The 19,042-nt window shown below is 45.6% G+C and overlaps 1 protein-coding gene across 2 annotated transcripts in view; it reads right to left on the bottom strand.

The window, feature by feature from the left end:
• Positions 1–7,635: 7,635 nt before the first annotated feature.
• NCKAP1L (NCK associated protein 1 like) overlaps positions 7,636–19,042 on the bottom strand; it is a 64,034-nt gene continuing 52,627 nt past the window's right edge. For both annotated transcript variants that reach the window (XM_069101302.1, XM_069101304.1), the window contains 5 exons: positions 17,812–17,905; positions 16,807–16,923; positions 16,404–16,513; positions 13,557–13,646; positions 7,636–8,251 (listed from right to left, as the gene is read on the bottom strand). In XM_069101302.1, coding sequence (XP_068957403.1) covers positions 8,120–8,251; positions 13,557–13,646; positions 16,404–16,513; positions 16,807–16,923; positions 17,812–17,905 — 543 coding nt within the window. In that variant the 3' untranslated portion in view covers positions 7,636–8,119. The remainder of the gene's footprint in view (positions 8,252–13,556; positions 13,647–16,403; positions 16,514–16,806; positions 16,924–17,811; positions 17,906–19,042) is intronic.

Genomic DNA, 19,042 nt, shown 5'->3' with positions numbered 1-19,042 from the left:
GTTTAACCCTGCCCATCTCTGTATGATTCCATTTGTCTGCCCACATATGTGTAGTTGGGTACCTGAGGGGTCTTATATGTGTCTTCATCTGGAAGTGTGAGTCTGCATTAGACCATTGGTCTCCCCGGTGGTAGCTTGAGGTTCTGACATCATAGGGATCTAACTCCCCCTATCCCTGAGGGCCTTCATTCCCTCTTTGAAAGAAAAAACGCCAGTGCCTGATCCCAGCTGTGATGGGATCTGGCTTTCAGCTCCCTCAACCTTCTCTTCCTAGGGCAGCCTTTCTCCCCTCTCTGTCATTGTCTCCTCTCTTTTTCTCAGTCCCTTTCTTTCTCTGCCTCCCTCCCACGTTTCCTGTCAGTGACTTTCAAGGTCTTTTCTTTGTGTGCCTTTTTCTCCCTTCGTCTCTCAAACTCCCCTAGGCGCTCAGGTGCCCAATGTCTCTCTCTGTCTCTGTAACTGTGCTTCTCCCTATTAGAATTGAGAAATCACGCCAGCATTTTTAAATCCTTTGGAGTGGACAACTTCACTACCTAGCTTGCTCACTTATCTGGAATCTAATAACCAAAAAGTTCGTATGATCTAGAGGAAAAGAGTATTGAGCTTAGAGTCAGAGATCTCAGATTTTGGTCATATCTCTGCTACTTAGCTTTGTGTGACCTTAGCTGTCACTCAATTTCCCTGGGTCTCAGTTTCCTCATCTCTAAAAATGAGTTTAGACTAAAGGATCTAAAAGTTCCCTTCCCGTTCTAAATCTATGATCCTGTAATTCAATTATCCTCTTACTGTCAGGAATTCCTGACTGATGTTTCACCCCAACTCTTAATCGTGATATTCTGCTAATTCACTTTTGTTCTATCCTCAGAGAGATGAGCCAGAGGACCAAGATTTGAACCCAAGACCTACAACATTGCTCTGTGTCCAGGGACCCAGTGATCACCCTCAGCAGCCACATTAGCCTGACTCATGACCCACCACTACTGCAGTAACTCACATTCCTGCCCCAGGAATTTATCATGTGAATCCATTGCTGCTTCAACATCTTCTAGAATCTGCATCAATAAAAGGGTGAAGATGTGGTCATCGACAAACTACCAAGTCCAAGGCATAGGAGCCCAGGGCTGGAGTCTCAGTTCAAAAAATTATAAAGGTTAGGAGGAAGGTCTCCTATTATCACATTGGGAGGGAGGAAGGAGAGGCTGAGCAGGGGAGAGTGGCAGAAGGAAAAGGGAAGAAAAGAAGGCTACCTATCCAGCCAAAAGTCCCAGAATGGATTCTGGACTGGGTCAGGCCTCTAGGGAGGCTCTAAGTCAAGGTTTGGCCATGAGAGAAACACTAGCAAAATGATCTCCCAGAAGAGAGAAAAGGAGAGGCAGCCTTAGAGCATGCTTAGAACCTCGGACTCCAGAGGCTTGTGAGGAGAAGTCTGACAGACGTCAGTATCCTCACTTTGCACAAAAGAAAATAGAACCTTGGAGAGATCGGGTGATTTATCCACGGTCACAGGGCTAGTAAAATTCCAAAAGGACATATGATTTTAAGTCTTTGATTACATACTTGTCTGATCCAAGCCTGCAAAGTAGAATTGGAGTTGGGGGTGGGGGGTTTGCGGCCAAGGGAACCAGCTACTACTTACTATTGTTAGAACCCTGGACAGGGGCTCAAGATCCAGCTCAGCTATTTACTACCTAACTCTGAGCATGACATTCTACTTTTCTAGCCTCATTTTTCTCATCCATAAAATGGGCCTGAAGTACCTGAAATATCTTACAGCTATGCGTACTATGATCCTATGGCTGAACCCAAATAGGGACTCCCCAACTTTGAGAGGATAGTCAAAACCAGAGCAGGGGGCTGAGATAGGCTAAGAGATTTTGTTATTGTTCAGCTTTTTTTCAGTTGCGTCTGACTCTTTGTGACCCATTTGGAGTTTTCTTGGCAAAGATACCAGAGTGGTTTGTCATTTCCTTCTCCAGCTCATTTTACAGATGAGGAAACTGAGGCAAGCAAGGTTAAGTGATTTGCCCAGGGCTAGTGTCTAAAGCTGAATTTGAACTCAGATCTTCCTGTCTCCAGGTCTGGCACTCTATGCACTGCACCATCTAGCTATCCAAGGTCACCCAGCTACTAAATGACAAAGCCAGGGCTCTCCTGCTTCCTCTTCTGACTCAGTTCCATGTGGTTGGTTTTTTTTTTTTTTTTACTGTAACCACAGACTCTCTCCCATTAATCACTAGCTCTGGAATCAAACCTTATTCTCTCCCGCTGCAGTTGGAATCCATTTCTGCTTCAATGACCAATGGACTCATACATTAGGGAACAGAGTGTCCCTGTCCCATTCAGAGGCTCAAAGATTGCTAGTTAGTTCTTCCTTGGCCCTGGAAGCCTCCCTCTCACCTGCCCTACAAAGCAAACACACTCTCTGTGTTCTCCACACTTATTCTGCCCGGGCCCTTGCTTGTTGCCCCCGGTTACCCAAAGCCTTAGTATCTCTCCCCTGCTCCATCCTGGATCCAGCTTCTGCTCCCTAGAGACCCTCTGCCTCCCTTCCACCCCCAGCCCTACCCCAAACGTTCCCTCCACGAAGCTTCAGTTCTATAGATTTTGAAAATGATGTTTTGGCAGCAGGTGACGGATGGATGTGATCTGCCTCCTACAGGAAAGCTATTTAAAGGGGCGGCCTCGGCATCCTCTCCTTCCAGAGTGACAGAAGAGCAGCCTGCTCTTCACTCACTCCTCGGCTGCAAACTGAGCTCAGGTTCACTTCTGGCTCTCCAAAACCTACGAGCCAGGGCTGCTGCTGCTGCCAGTTGCCTAAGCAGGTGGGAGGGAGAGAGAGAGTACATGGCAACTCCCAAAGGTGTGGGGGCTAGGAGCTGGGGGGAGGGAGGGCCGATCATTTCCTTTGATGACAAGTACTTAAGAAAAGAAGGAGGTTGAGATGGAAGGAGGTAGGGGGACAACCTTCCTCTATCCGAGTGTGTTTGAACAATGATCTCAAAGTCAAACTTTTGGGGGAAGAAAAAGGAGAGGAGTTAGTCGGGACTCATTAAGTCCAGAAAAGAGAGCTTAAGGAGCAAAGCTGAGGTGGGAATTGGTGGGATAAACCTGTAGGTCGGACAAACACAGAAATAGAGCAATAATGGGGATAGGTTAGAGCTGAAAGGGACCTGAGAGGCCTCCTAGTGCAGACTTCTCACATCACAGATGATGGCACTCAAAGTCCAGAGTGACTTGCTAGTTGAGTAGTCAGTGGCAGAGCCGCCCTTCAGACTCAGGGCCTCTGACTCCAGATCCAGCCCTCTTTCCATTGCAGCAAAGAAGAATTGTTTCTGCAACAAAGCTGACCACGCCTGGGCTCTAAGGTGTCCTAGCTTTCTCCAGAACCAGGACTTCTTCTACCAGGACTCTAGTCCAATTCTAACAGCTAGGTAGGTTAAAATCTCTCTCTCTCCCCCCCACCCCATCTCTCCCTCACACACACACACCACACACACACATACACACACACACCACATCCCTCATGCACACTCAAGAAAACGAGGCCCAAAAGACCTCTCAGTAAGAAGTGTCAACTTTTTTTCTGTGTCCTGGACAGTCAGCCTGGTGAAGCCTATGGACCCTTTCCCAGAATCACAATTTTAAGTACAGAAAATAAAATACATAGAATTAGAAAGGAAATCAGTTATAGCGACATAGTTGTCACATTTTGGTTAAGTTCCCAATCCCCAAGTTAAGAATCCCTGGCCCTTAAAGGTTCAAGCCACCACTCCCAGGAGGAAGCCCTGAGAAGCAGGCTACCCTCCCCATGGGGTCACAGGCACAGGTTCCCCGTCCTCGAGTCACTCCAAACTGGGCCCTGAGCTGGACAAAGGATGAGAGAGGGAAGCAGTGCTGTTTATATGAGCTAATCTAGAACCAGTGCCCTAGCTGGCCCCTCTCCATAGGCTGGGGGAGAGGGAGAGGGAAGAAGGTGATTCCATCTCATTGCTGCAAACAAGTTAATGGAGATTTTAATGAAAACGCCAAGATAATGAAAATGCTGAGGCTTAAACCAGCTGCAGACGCTCTGCCAGCACTGTCTGTGCCACCCAAGACCGAGCTCCTCCTCCTTTGTCTCCCTTTCCAGTCCTTTAGGGAGGTGAGGGTGGAAGGTTTACCAGATGAGTGGTTGAAGTCTCCTATGCTTACTAGGAGTCAGAGGCCCTTCAGGTCATGAAAGCCAATTGCTCTGACCACTAGAGACTCCTCTTAAGGGCATTTCATCCCTCCAGCCTCTGATTGATATAGTCATTCATTCAGATGGTACATGATCATTTCATCTTCTAGACACACACCCCCTCCCAGGAATCTATTACACCCAATGTCACTCTGATGACCCAGTGTGGGGTCCTTGAATTCTGACAGCTGAGCTTTTCCAAGGATAAAAGCAGCTTGATATAATAGGAAAATCCTGGGGTTTGGCAGCCAGGAGATCATAGGATCATAGAACTGGAAGGACTTTGGAAGAACAATGAGTCCAACCCCCTCATTTCACATATAAGGAAATTGAGGAATGGAGAGTTTAAGGGATTTGCCCAGGGTCTCACTCTGTGTCTGAAGCAAGATTTAAAAACAAGTCTTGCTAACTCCAAGCCTATTCCCCAATTCACAGTGCCAGGTTACCTCTTGGTTCTAGTAAAAGTCCTGATGTTAAACTGCTCTGTGAGCGTGGCCAGATCACTTAAATTACCTGGCCCTCAGTTTCCTCATGTTCCCATGTGAGAATATCTGACCTACCTACTTTATAGAATTACTGTAAGAATCAAATACAACAATAGTTGTGAAAATGTTTTGAAGAATTAAAAATATTATAGAATATCTATGTGTGTATGCATACACAAAAAATAATTGTTTAGAGACCGATACATTGTACAAAATAGCATTCACTGACTTCAGATACAGCCTCAGATGCTCACTGAACCTAAGCATGTCATTTAACCTGTTTACCTCAGTTTCCTTAACTGTAAAACAGGAATAATAAAAGCACCTGTTTTTTGTCTCCCAGGATTGTTGTAAGAATAAAATGAGATAATTGCAAACCTCCGAGCATTATGTAAACACCAGCTATCATCCCCAACCTTGTCTATGGCAAATTGACTCGTGGTTTTGTTGGACCCATAAAAGAGGTTCTCCTTATTCTTTAGGGAGCAGATAGAGAACAGATTCCCATTCTCAAAATAATCTGTCAGAGTCCTGAAGGCAGCTTTCTGGATCCCTTCACCCTTCTTTTCCCCGGACAAAATCTCCTTTCCTCATAGTCCTTAGTTTCAGCTCCAATAGGCCTAACTGCCAGGTCTCCCTCTATACTCCCATCTGTCCTGAAACTTGATTTACAAGACATATTTGGGCTAATATCCTATGACTGGAAGAGCTATTAGCCGACTCATAAAGCAGAAATCTCTGCAGCTTTTATTCTGAGCAAGTAAATCCCTACATGATGAACAAAGGTGCCAGGCTAAGTAAGAGTTAACTGAGTTAAGAGTTAACTGAGCCTGGGACCCTTGTGTGAAATAGAAGAGGATTCCTGGAAGGCCTCCAATTAAAATAATCTTGTAACTACCACCACCTCAAACATTTTCTCATTTGACTTCCTTTTGCCTATTAAATTCAAGGTCTTCTGTCCTAGATTCAAAATCCTCCCAATCTACCTTTTCTAGTCTTCTCATATGGCTTTCCTCCGTGAACTAAAAAGTCAACCAATTATTAAGTGCTTAATGTACCAGGCACTGGGCAAGTGCTGGAGATAGACATATCATCAAGGCAGTCCCTGCCATCGAGAACTGGACATTCTAATAAGGGAGTACAGCACAGAAAGGGATGGTGGGAAGGGAAATGGGAAATATTCTGTGCACTGACTCCAGTCAAACTGGACATCTCTCTGCTCCCTTAAACTCACTGGTGTCGTCCCACCTCCCCACCTTTTGTCTATAGAACTCCTGCCCCTTATCAAGGCCAAACTCAAAGGCTGCCTCCTCTTTGATGATCCTCCTCTATAACAAAACTCCCCAACTTTCCATGGCTTTGTTCAACAGTTATCTGTATTCTCGTGATGTCTGTGTTTTCATCTCCCCTCTCTGCCACCTCCACTTAGGCCTGTATCCTTGTCTTTCCCTTAAAATCCAAGATTCTGCCCTTGGCTAGGTGAGCTTTCCCTCCACCTCATCTCATCCCCAGATACACCTGTGCTTTGCCACTTGGCCCCATGCTGTCCTCCCTTATTAGAATGTATGGTTCTTGATGTATCTCCAGCACTTGCCCAGTACTTGGCACATTAATAGCACCTAACCAATGTTCTATTTACTTATGGCGGTATTGTCACTTAATAATTTTTCAGTAATAATTTTTAGTCATGTTCAACTCTTCGTGACCCCATTTGAAATTTTCATACCAAAGATACTAGAGTGGTTTGTCATTTCCTTCTCCAGCTCATTTTACAGAAAAGGAACTTAGGTTAAATGACTTGCCCAGGGTCACACAGCCAAGTAAAGGTCTGAGGAAAGATTTTAACTCAGGTCTTCCTCACTCCAGGCTCATCGTTCTGTCTACTGTGTCACCCACCTGCCCTTTTACTTATGGTAAGGCCTTAATAAATGTTTGTTGAATGAATAAAGAAGTGATTTGATGATATCTAACGAAGGCCAAAATGGTTTCACTAAAACTCAGTGATTCCCCTATTCACCATAGAAATATATTTAGAACTCCAGTTAATCCACTTGTTAATTGTTCTCTTCAGGCCACTCTGGATCAGAACATCTAGGATCAGTGGCCTGGACCCTAGCAGGAGCTGCAAGGAAATGACAGATGGAGGCACTTATTTGCTAACAAAGTCCAGTGCTATCTGGAATGCCCCAGGCTCCCTGACAATTGAAACTCCAATTAGTGCAGAAAAGGCTAAAGTTGAAACAATTTGGCTCCCTGAAGGATGCCTGGGCTCAGACTAATGAGAATAGAAACACAGAAAGGGAAATCCCTGCCCAAGGCCCTCCCCACCCCAGGGAGGAGGGTGAATCGCTGGCAACCAGAAAGCAGAGAACTTTGCCCTAGGGCAGTACAGAGACCTGGGGGTCTCAGTCCTTCTGTACCTTTGAGGTTCTGCATGGTTAGGGGCCATATGGCCCCTCTCTGAGCTGCAATGATTTTTAAAAAGGAGATTAAGGGCACTTAAAAAGCAGAACTTTCCCATCTATTATAGACAACTGAGTTGGCAGAGGAGGGGCCCTCTTTGCCCTTGACCCTGCCACTGTGACATCTACGGTTCTCCCTTTCCTCATCTGTAAAATGAGACTGGACTAGATGACCCCCTAAGGTTCCTTCCACCAGCTCTAAAGCTAAGATCCTGGGGTTCAATAGAAAATTAAGGACCAGGCCCCCTGTGGCTGCCTAGGGAAGTTGTTGGAGAAACTCAATGCAGGGATCCCACAGCCCCAAGATCCAATGGGTCTGGGTCACCGGGGAGAGGAGGCATCAGAGGTGGGAGAGTGACATCCACCTCTGCAGGTTCCCCAGTGGGAGGCTACTGGTCTCCAGTTACCAGGCTTGTGGGAGCAGGCTGTTTGCTGAACAGATTTGTGAAGGGAAGGGAGGAGATAATTGCCCTAATGAATGTTCGGGAGACAATGGAAGCTCCAGAGGGAGGATTATAAAATCATTATGGTTTATATGATGATTGATCACCTCTGTCTGATGGGCATCATACTGGAATACCGATAAAACAGTGGGGATGAAGGGCAGACGCACCAGACACCAGCCAAGGTCCAAGCTTTCTCCAGAAGAAAGAAAAGCTCATTTGCCTGTGGTTTTGCATCTCATCTGCATATCACACATGTAAATTCCACAACAAGAGAACCCCCAGACCCTGTGTTTTCCTCCTGCCCTCCCCTTTTGCTCTGAGATCACCCTTGTTTGCAGCAATTCTTACCCATCAGCCCACACTGACCCTCCCTCTTCCCCATTCCTTTCTCTCCCACCAGTCCCTTCTGTTTCTGCAGTCTGGCCCAGCATGGAAATCACACTTGTTTGGCCTCCGCAGTGCTAGTCTCCATTACACCATGGGCGGGAGACAGGTCCAACAGTCCCCTCAGTGGGCATTGGCAGGCACTCGGCTCAGATAGAAGGCACGGGAAACCTCTCGGTAGGCGTTTCGGAGCAGAACATAGGGGAAGCAGGACTCCAGCATATCCAGGGTAAGGAAAGAGGATTCATCCACCACCTGAAAGGTACCAGGGAAGAGAAGGGAGCTTGAAGGCCAGAAGGCACAGCTCTGGGAGCCTCTGCCCCATACGTATGTTCTTCGCATGCATAACATGTAGCTAGCTCAACTGATTCTCACATGGCATGAAATTAGTCCCTTCACCATTGTGGTCCAGCTCCATTTTATTAAGGTTCATAAAGTGTGGTTCACAGAACTGATCACAAAACCCCTCAATGTGGTCTGACTAGGGCAGAACAGCACCTGTGGTACAATTACCTCCTTTCTTCCAGACAAGTCTGACCATGTGACTCCCCTACTCTAGAAGCTTCTGCAGCTCCCTACTGTTTCTAGGATAAAATTCAAACTCCTTTGTCTCATTTTAAGCCCTTAACAACCTGTCTTCAACCTGTCTTTCCAGGTTGGTCAAGCATCACTGTTTTCTAGATAATCAGGCCTTCTTCTTGTTCCCTATTTACCACAGTTCATCTCTTCATTCGGTGACTTTGCACAAGCTTCCATCTGGCCTCAAAGTCAAGAGGATCTGAGTTTAAGTCCTGCCTCAGACATACCGAAAGTCACATAATTCTCTAAGACTGCAAAGAACGTGCCACCCTGTATAGGCAAAGTAAGTTACTTCATCTGGGCATTCTCTACTGACGAAATCATACGCCCAACCCCTATTATCTTATTAGGCATTATACATCTTTGTGAACCCTTACTTCCTTACCTCCTACCTGAATCGAGTATAAGCTTCATGAGGGCAGAGACTATTTGGGCTCTTTTCCTAGTGCCCAACAGAGTGCCTGGAACATAGCAGAAGCTTAAATATTTGTCCGATAGAACCAAAAACAGAAACAGGAACTATGTCCCTAGTTCTAGGTTCAGAGCTGACTAAGTAAGGTGGTCTTTCTCTGTTATCTCTAAGAATTCCCCTACCATCCTTCATCTGGGCTAGATGTGGAAGCAAGAGGCAGAAGGGACTAAGCAATCTAAACAATATTACAGGTTCTCAGTCCATGAGCCCCAAAAGCCTCTAACTACAGTGGGAGGGAGGGGTGGATGAGGGTCTCATAGGAAATGCAGAACTTTGCAAAAGTGGGAAAGCAGTGCCTGGAGGTGGAGAGGGAAATGAGACAAAAACAAAGATAGAAGAGATGGGGGATATAAGAAAGAGAGAGAGAGAAAGGAAAGAGAGGAGGGGGAATGAGAGAGAGACAAAAAGAGAGAAAGGAGGAAGGGAGGAATGAGACAAAGACAGAGAAAGACAGAGGGGGGAGGGGAGAAAGGAAGGGAGAGGGAGGGAGGGAGAGAGAGGGAGAGAGACAGACAGAGAGAAAGAGAGAGAGAGGGAGAGACAGAGACAGACAGACAGAGGGAGAGAAAGAGAGAAGAGAGAGAGGGAGGGAGAGAGAGACAGAGAGAGAGAGAGAGACGGAGAGACAGAGACAGAGACAGACAGAGAGAGGGAGAGACAGAGAAGAGAGAGAGAGAGAGGGAGGGAGAGAGAAGAACCAATTCTCAAAACACCCCAGGCCCTTCCTATTGGGCCCTATCTCCTCCTTCAATGTGGAGTCTGGGGAGCCATGAGGATACTGAATGGAAGAAAGAAGCATGATTAATTAGTCTAATTAAAATCTGGCATGCTGAGATAGGCCCCATAGCTAAGTTGAGTAGCATCACAAGCCCAAGAAGGCTTCTTCAAGCTAGCCTGGTAGGAAGGGATGGAATTGACAGCACCGATTCGAACACTTCTCCTCTCTCAAGAAATCAGGAGTTTCTTAGCTTTTGTGTGTATAATGGACCCTTTTGGCAATCTAGCAAAGCCTAAAGATCCCTTTTCCAAATAATATTCCCAAAGATCCCTTTTCCAAGTAATAATAAAGGAAACACTAACTTTCAATGAGAGGTTGGTGAAATTAAAAACATAATTTTTTTCCCAACCAATTCACAGACACCATGATATCTAACCATGGATCTCTTGGGGGTCTGTGGACCCCAGGTTTAGGAATTCTGCTCTAGATGGACTCCCTTGATTCAGTCCCTAGGTTGTAGGAGAGGATCGGATCCCTATCAGCCTCCCCCTTACCAAGAAGGGAGGGGAGAAAGGGAATGAGTATTTATATAGTACCTCCTATGACCAGGCACTGTGCTAGGGGCTATTATTATCCCACTTTTACAGTTGAGGAAAATGAGGCAGAGGTTAAGTCATTTGTCTGGGTTCAGATAGCTAAAAATGTCTGAGGCTGGATTTGAACTCACGTCTTCCTGACTGCAGGACCAGGGCTCTACCCACTGCATCACCTAGCTGAACCTAGGCTACTGTGAACCTAGGAGGGGTTTTGAGAGAAGAGAGCCCCCTCTTTCCATTAGTCAGGGACCATCTTGCCCTCTAGGACCAGCACCACCACATGTCCTACAGCTCTACTAGACCCTCGTGTGTTGGGGCTGATGGTGGGAGAAAGGGGTCATCTCTCCTATTTAAGAAACATCAGAGGGAGAAAAATTCCATGATCCTATCCTAGCATGAGTGTGCTGTTTCTCTAAAGTTCTTTCCAATGCCAAAAATTCCCTGACTCTTGCACAAATACCTTCCTATTCCCCACAGGCAGGGGCAGAGATGAGAAGTATGGCTGCAAAACGGAACCAACAGTGGGGTTTAGTTTTGATTGCATGAAGAATTTTTCTATTAGCAGAGTTATTAAAGACAAGGATGGAAGCTGGGACAATATCTTCATAGGAAACTTCCAGTCTACCTGGGGTAGAACGAGGGGACTGAGCTTCCTGGAGGCATCAAGAATCTCCAAAGGGTCCTGCCAGCTTCATACTTCCTATACTTTGACCTGCCTTATTATTTCTGTTAATTATAATAACAACTCATTTCCACAGGGGTTTACTTATTTTGTTTGCTTAATTTGGAGGGAAGCAATCAGGGTTAAGTGACTGGCCCAAGGTCACACAGCTAGTATGTGTCTGAGGCCAGATTTGAACTCAGGTCCTCCTGACTCCAGGCCCAGTGCTCTATCCACTGCATCACCTAATTGCCTCTCACAGGTGTTTACTGTTGACAAAGTTCTTAATTCATGACTTGAGTCCCAATCCTGGTCCTGCCCACTTGCCAGCTATATGACCTTGGCTTGGCTCCTTGATTTCTCTTGGCCTCAATTTCTCATCTTAAAATGAGGGAGCTGGACTATCTGGGCTCAAAACCTATGATCCACTTTGATGTGAGCAGGAAAAAGTATTATTATTCTCCACAAATGCAGACAGCCTCAAGGTCTCTAGGCAGAGAGGGTGGAAACAAGGAGAGAGCCCTCTGCCTCATCTTTCCAGACCATTGCCCTCCATCTGAGATGGTCAGGAGAACTACCCAGATTCCACATGTGAAACCAAGAGCTAAGGGGAAGAGGGAAATTGTCTAAAGTTTAAGGGACAAGCACAGAACAAGTATCCATATTCTGGCCATGAAGCCCTGCTTGAACCTGTCTTATTGTTGCCGTTACCCCTCTCCGTCAGGGCTATAGCTCACAGCATAGCATAGCATTGGCATAAATACTGAGATCTCCCCATACTGCCTCAGGTCCCTCCACTAGAGCTGTGGCCCTGGCATATATATGTCTAGATCCCTTCCTTGCTCACAAGACGTTTCCCTCACTTTGAAATTCTTGCCTCTAGCCAACTCTGTTCAGGCCAGGACAAGGTTAGAGGCTGGTTTGGTCCAGTTGACGGCAACCAAATTTTGCCTTCCATCTTGACCTCCCACCTACTATCAATCAATCAACAAACACTTACCTCTTTGGGGCCCTAGGTCAAACCCTGCCAGGGGTGGGGAAATAGTGGCCTGAACCACAATTTCAGTGAGCACTGGCATTAAGACTCTGTTGGAGCAACCAGGTGGCTCAGCGAGTAAGAGCACCGGGCCCAGTGTCGGGATGACCTGGGGATCAAATCCGGGCTCAGATTCTTAGCACCACTCCCAGAAATAACTGGCCTGAAATAACTGTGTAACCTTGAGCAAGTTACTTAACCCCGATTGCTTTAAAAAAAAAAAAAAAGACTCTGTTGCTGGCCTTCCCAGACTCTGAGTTCCTGGGGAACCTGGGTTGCAGAGAGATCTCCCAGGAATCAGACTAGTGAAGTATATACATAAGCATAAATCCTCATAGAGAGCAGTGGGAAGAACAAGACCTAGATGAGAGGTGGCCAGGAAATCAAAGCTTCCCCTATCCCCATCTGGAAAAGCTCATAAGCGAAGGAGAGATGGGAAGAGCATCTTGATAACTACCTCGTCCCTGGTTAGATGTAACTATGCCTCACTCTCATCCTTATCACTAGAATTGGAAGTATACAACAGTTAGAAGGAGATGGTTCGGGGCAGTTAGGTGTCACAGTGAATAGAACACCGGCCCTGAAGTCAGGAGGACCTGAGTTCAAATCCAGCCTCAGACACTTAACACAAAAACTAGCCGTGTGACCTTGGGCAAGTCACTTAACCCCAACTTCCCTCTAAAAAAAAAGGGAAAAAAAGGAGATGGTTCTAACCTTTAAAAACTTTTGACAAGCAAGGAAACTAAGGCAGAGAACATGAAAATGTTTCCTCTACCAATTGTTCTGTTGAATGGTTTTCAATCCTGTCTCACCCTTCGTGACCCCATTTGAGGTTTTCTTGGCAAAGAGACTGGAATGGTTTGCCATTTCCTTCTCTAGCTTGTTTTACAGCTAAGAAAACTGAGGCAAAAAACAGAGTTAAGTGACTTGCCCAAGGTCACACAGCTAATAAGTATCTGAGGAGGGATTCTGACCTCAGGTCTTCCTGACTACAGGTCCCACACTCTATCCACTTTGCTATCTAGCTGCCCCATTTTACCAGTAGAGCTAAGAGTAAAAAACAAGGCCTTGATTAGGGTTGGGCGAGACACCCAGGGAAACAAGAAGTTCCAGCCAGAAAGGAGACCAGGAGGACCTCCCATTCCTCCCTGCAGAAAAATTTCATCAAACTTCTCTAGCTGATCATTGTCCAAATGTTGGACTTTAAGTTCACAAATGGGTCTGTGGAGTTTCCTTTGTACCATGAGTAGCCTAGACAAAAAATCAAAACAAACAAATAGTGTATACTTAGGTCTTTAGTAAATTGGGGGGGGGATTACAACAAGGACCCAAAGTCCTTCAGCTGAGAACCTCGTTATTTACTATCTCTGTGACCTGGATGAGTCATGTAACCTCTCTCTACAAGTTTCCTATTTGTAAAACAAAGTGGGAGTTGCACCAGACAATCTTTAAAGTCATTACAACTATGGGTTCTATGCCCATCCCTGCCAATACTCACCAAACGCATAAGCAAAGAAATAGATTCACGGTTCTTGGATTTCAGTTTGTCCATCTCCTGTCCCAGCTGGAGAAGACTGACAGAGGCCACCTGTGATGGGCAGAGACATGGGGGAAGGGGAAGGAAGACCATTCAGAGGCAGTAGAAAGAATAAGAAACTCAGAGCCAGAAGGTAGGAATTCAAATTCTGGTGTGACCTTGGGCAAACGACATCTCTGTTTACAGAGACTGAAGATACATCTTGTATCACCTACCTCACAGATTGTTATAAGGACTGAATGAGATCACAATTGATTTATAAAATATGTAAATTAAAGGTATTATGGAGAATAAGAGAGGACAGACCCAGGCATCCCAGATGGAATTAAGGGAAAAGCCAGGAGGAAAACCAGGAGATTTAGGAACTTCTGGAAAACTCAGGATGGAGGGGCAGGTTAGACACCCCCCAGACTAGAGACAAATACTCCACTGAAAAAGTCTGGGTCTTCCTGGCTAATTTAGCTTCAGGTACCAACGTAAGTGCCCCCTAAAGGAAGCTACAGGCTGGGGAAAGAACCAGTGACAAGGAGAATGTATTGTCTAGGCTAGTTGCAGGGGTGGGGAACCTTCGGCCTCGAGAGCACATGTGGCCACAAGTCCTCAAGTGTGGCCCTTTGACTGAATCCAGACTTCACAAATCAGAAGTTTGGATTCAGTCAAAAGGCCAGGATTTGTTCTGTGAAGTTTGGATTCAGTCAAAAAGTCCCACTTGAGGACCCAGAGGGCCACATGTGTCCTCGAGGCCGCAGGTTCCCCACCCCTGGGTCAGTGGCTAACGGTCCTATGACATCCCACCTTCTCTGGCTCAGTCTTCTAGATACAGTTGCTGCCAGGCCACGCACAAGGAGACAGAGATGTGTGCCTTTCCACTCAATCTTGTTATTCCCCTCCTGTCACCTCCTTAATAGTTGTTACTCCTGCTAACATCCAGCCTCCAGAAATGGAGACACACAGATGGACTGAATCTCAAGCCAAGGGTTACAGTGACCTGGATTTGCCTAATTAAGGGGGTGAAGTAAGACAAGTAGAAATGAGCACCCCAGGGAAGATATTAATGTAAATAATGATAATGGCTCATATTTCTATAGCATCCTAAAGGTTTATCTTTGCTCACAGCAACCCTATAGGGTAGGCAACAACAAAAATTACTATCTCCATTTCACATACGAGTAAACTAGGAGATTTAGGGACTCACCGTGACTTAACAAATGATCATTGATTTAAACTGAATGATCGTGGCTTGTGTCAGATTTGACATGAAGACCCTCCTGTTCTACCCTTGAGATCTATCTCAAATCCCCAGGAGTCCAGGGCAATACACTCTTCCCCACCCTCAGGTTACAAAGAAAGATATTTCTGGATGTCACAACCTCTGTTTGCCTTAGTTCCCTTATCTTCCAAACAGGAAAAATAATACTTTCAGTGCCTCTGTTACAGGATTGTTGCAAGGAAAGTAATTTGTAAACTTTAAAGCACTTTATAATAATAACTAATAATGACATCATATAAATAAGGTTTGCAAAGCTTTTGACATAGATTGCCTCATTTGATCCCCCCAACAACCCTGTGAGACAGGTGCTATTGTTATTCCCATTTTATAGGTGAGGAAACTGAGGCTGACAGAGATTATGTTATTTACTCATGGTCACATGGCCACTAAGTGTCTGAGGCTGGTCTAGAGAGCTCAGGCCTTCCTGACTCCAAATCCTAAACTCTCTACCCACCGATGTGCACGGACACATGGATTTTTTCTGCTTAGCATATTCTAGACAGAGTGAATGGTCCTTAAAGGTAAGGACTTTGGCATTTTACATCTTTTTGTCTCCATCCCCTAGCAAAATGTTTGCACACAGTAGGCAATTAATAAGTGTTTTTGAATGACTCTTGAATGGAGTAGTCTAGTCCCTGGTGCCCCGAACCCCTGACATACTTGCACAGGAAATATTCCCTAGCCCTAGAAGACTAGCATGATTGTTAAAGACTCTCCCCGATAACGTAAAAGCACCTCAGACCCTCCAGCCCAGACAGGCTGCTTCTCTGAGCACTGAGCTTCACATCACTGGAAGTATCCAAGCAGAAGAGCAGCCATCTCTAAGGCCTGCTGTTAAAAGGATTCCTGTTGTGGAAAGAATGTAGAACTAGATAACCTCGGAGGTCTCTTTCAATGCTCAAATTCTATGACTCCACGTAGACTGTAAACAGACCTGTCTGTGTTATATCAAAGGCAAAACTAGGCCTGAAAGGTGGGAGCTACAAGGGGGCACAATCTGGCTCCATTTAAGGAGGAACATTCTAGGAAGTAAAGTTGCTTTTTTAAAAAATCGAATGGACTGCCTTGGGGGTAGTGAGCTGCCCATCACTGATCTGAGCATCTGAGCAGGAGCTGGATGAGATCTGTCAGAAATATTGCACAGGGGATTTCCTACAGGGAAGATCAGACTCTCGGGTTCCTTCTGAATCTTAACAGTTCACGATTCTAAACCAAATCAGTTCTAGGAGCAGTATGAAGTAGTAGAGAAAACATTGGGCTTAGGGTCTGACATTTACTAGTTGTTGGATCCAGATTCTCTCTTGGAGCCTCAGTTTTCTCAGCTGATAAATGGGGTTGATAATAATACTTAAATTGCTGCCTTCTGTTGTAAAAACAACAACGAATACTACAAAACATAGCTATATTCTATTATTGCACACCCAGATAGTATTCTGTCCCCTCCCCCCCCCCAGAGGAGTCGAACAAAAAGAGTGTGCTGGGGCTAGGAGCCAGGGGGCCAAGCTTCTGCCTCCATCCCATTCCTCAGACCTACTCACCACCAGAAACTCCTTGAGGTGAGTCTCAATGTTCTTGTTGTGAATAGTAAACAGGGCAGCAGACACCTGGATGATGGCTTTGGTCAGGCAGTGAATGTTGTTGTTGTAGCCTGAGGTGTTGGGAAGGGAGGAATGACAGGGTCAGAGGACAGTTAAACACCCACACATGGGCCCACCCAATGACTCTTCTCTTTTTCTTGGCTGGACCCTCCTCTTCCCCCCCCCCTTCCAAATGCTCAGCCCAGACCAGACCAGGTAGAGATGGGAAAAGGGTTAAATTTTCTGAGTTTTTAACATGCCCTGAATTTCACAGGCTTCTCTTGTTAGGTTAGAACAGAGCTTCCTCCCCAAGTCATCTCCCTGACCAGCCTTTCCAATTCTCCCCAACCCTCTCCTCTCTTACCATCCTTCTCTATGCTGTAGAAAGAAGAGGGGTCTGTGGCAAGGAGAGGGATTGAAACTGCAAGGAAGATCAGGAGCAAGCAGGCTACTTTGTACTCCTCCTCAGGAGATGAGGTGTCTAAGAGAAACATCAGGGGAGGGAGGAAAAGAAATCACTGTGATCTAGTGGACAGAACACTGGTTCTGGAATCAAGAGATAAAGGTTCAGATCTCAACTCCACTACTCAACTGCTTGTGTGACCTTGGCTAAGTCACTTAACTTCCAAGAGGTTTCTTCTTCTGTAAATGGAGATAATACTGGTACTACCTTCTGCATAGTGTTATAGGGAAGGTCTAAGTTGAAGGATAGGGTTACTGATGGAAAGGAGGGAAAATTGGGTGTGGGCAGTGGGAGAGAGAGAGGGAAGGACTGGTTAAGACTGGGGAATGTGGGTGGGCCTGGGAACACAACTGAGGTTATCAGGTTCCGGTCCATTCTGCCTGTGTGTTTTCACAGATTATGCTAAATTTAGGAAATGCATGAAGAAATGTAAGAAATAAAGTAGAGTAATAGCAATACAGCTCAGTCTGTGGGTGGGTGGGTGGGAGAGTGGTTACTTAAGTGAATGTGTCTGAGTAAGCGGGCATTAGGAGGCCCAGGCTCACAATGGAAAAAATGTACAAGGATGCTAGGAGTCTGTGCAAAACAATTTAGCACTTCGTTATGTACAAATTGTGTTATTCTCTAGTTGTGTTTTATGTACTAATCTTGCCTCCTTTACCAGATTGTAACCTTGTGGGCAGGTGCCAATCTGGCTCCCTCAGCTAGACTGTAACCTCCTTGTGGATAGGTTCCAAAATGTATGCCATACAGCTGAACCTAATTGAATGACTGGCCTAGGACTTAGAGAGGTTATTGGTATCCCCCTTGGCTGAGGGTGGGGTCTGCCCTCATCCAGGCAAAGAAGGTTCAGTATCATCAGATCTTTCTCCTCCAACCTCACCAAGGTACAGACCACATTTTTACCTGCTTTCAGGTTAGCAATGGCAGCCACCAAAGTCGGGTCAATGTCACAGCACACACCTGCAGCAGAGGCCAGCTCAAAGACACTCATAGTCACCTAGTAGAAAGAAATGAGATGTACGTGATGGGAAGGGTGCCCGGGGAGAGGATGGGATATGCTTAGCAAACACTTCTGGGACTCATCTTCTAGAACCTCTGGTTCCACATGCCCCACCACCTGAGCTTTGTGTAGAGAAGGTGATCTCATCACACCTGCCCAGCACCCAAGGAATCAAGGCAAAGACCTTAACGAGGCATTCAAGACCTTCTACATCTCTTACTGTGACTTCTCTCTAGTCAAAATGGTTTTCATTTTACTGTCCAGCCCCCACCACACCTGGACCTTACTGCCCCTGCCCCTTTGTGCAGAATCCCTACGCAGAATGAATGCTTTCCACTGGTCTCCATCTGGTTTCTTCCCATCCTTCCCAAAGTTCAGCACAGATCCTCCCTCCTCCATCTTAGGTAAAACCATCCTTAACCACCCCTTCCCAGCCATCTCTCCCACTTCTGAATTCCCATAATGTTTACTCTCTCTACTATTCATATGGAACTTATTAGATACTTTATCTTGCTTTATTGGGTGGGACTCTTGTTTTTGTCTCTGCCCTTGATGCAGCTAGTTGGATAGTGCACAAAACCCTGGGCTTGCAGTCAGAAAGACCTGAGTTCAAATTCAGCCTCAGATACTTACTAGCTGTGTGACCTTGGATAAATCACTTAACCTCAGTCTGCCTCAGTGTCCTCAACTGGAAAATGAGGATAATAATAGTACCTCCTCCCAAGACTGTTTTGAGGATTAAATGAGATATATAAAGAGCACAGCGTTGGCTCTTAGTGGGCACTTACTAAGTATTTATTCCTTTCTCTTTCCTCCCTTTCCCAACTAGGTCGTATACTTCTTTGTTTCATCTACAATTCCTGGAAAAGTGATGAGCTGCAGTTACCCCAAAATTCAGTAGAATTTCATATCATGAGAATGGGATAGAAATGCTACAGGCTTATAGTATACACTTAATATTTACAGAATCATTGGATTTTAAAAACAGAAGCAATCTTAAAGGTTGTAAAGGTAGGATGGAGTCAAGGGACCTGAGTTCAAATCCAGACTGCCACTTCTACCTGTGTGATCTTCAACAAATTACTTAACTTCTCTGTGCCTCAATCTCCTCATTCAAAGAATTTCAACTCTATG

The sequence above is a fragment of the Petaurus breviceps genome, unplaced genomic scaffold, assembly GCF_028583685.1.
Source record: "Petaurus breviceps papuanus isolate PSGF00001 unplaced genomic scaffold, PetGlider_PUasm1.0 454, whole genome shotgun sequence".
In the NCBI taxonomy this organism is placed as follows: domain Eukaryota; kingdom Metazoa; phylum Chordata; class Mammalia; order Diprotodontia; family Petauridae; genus Petaurus; species Petaurus breviceps.
This window is presented reverse-complemented; position numbering and strand designations above follow the sequence as displayed.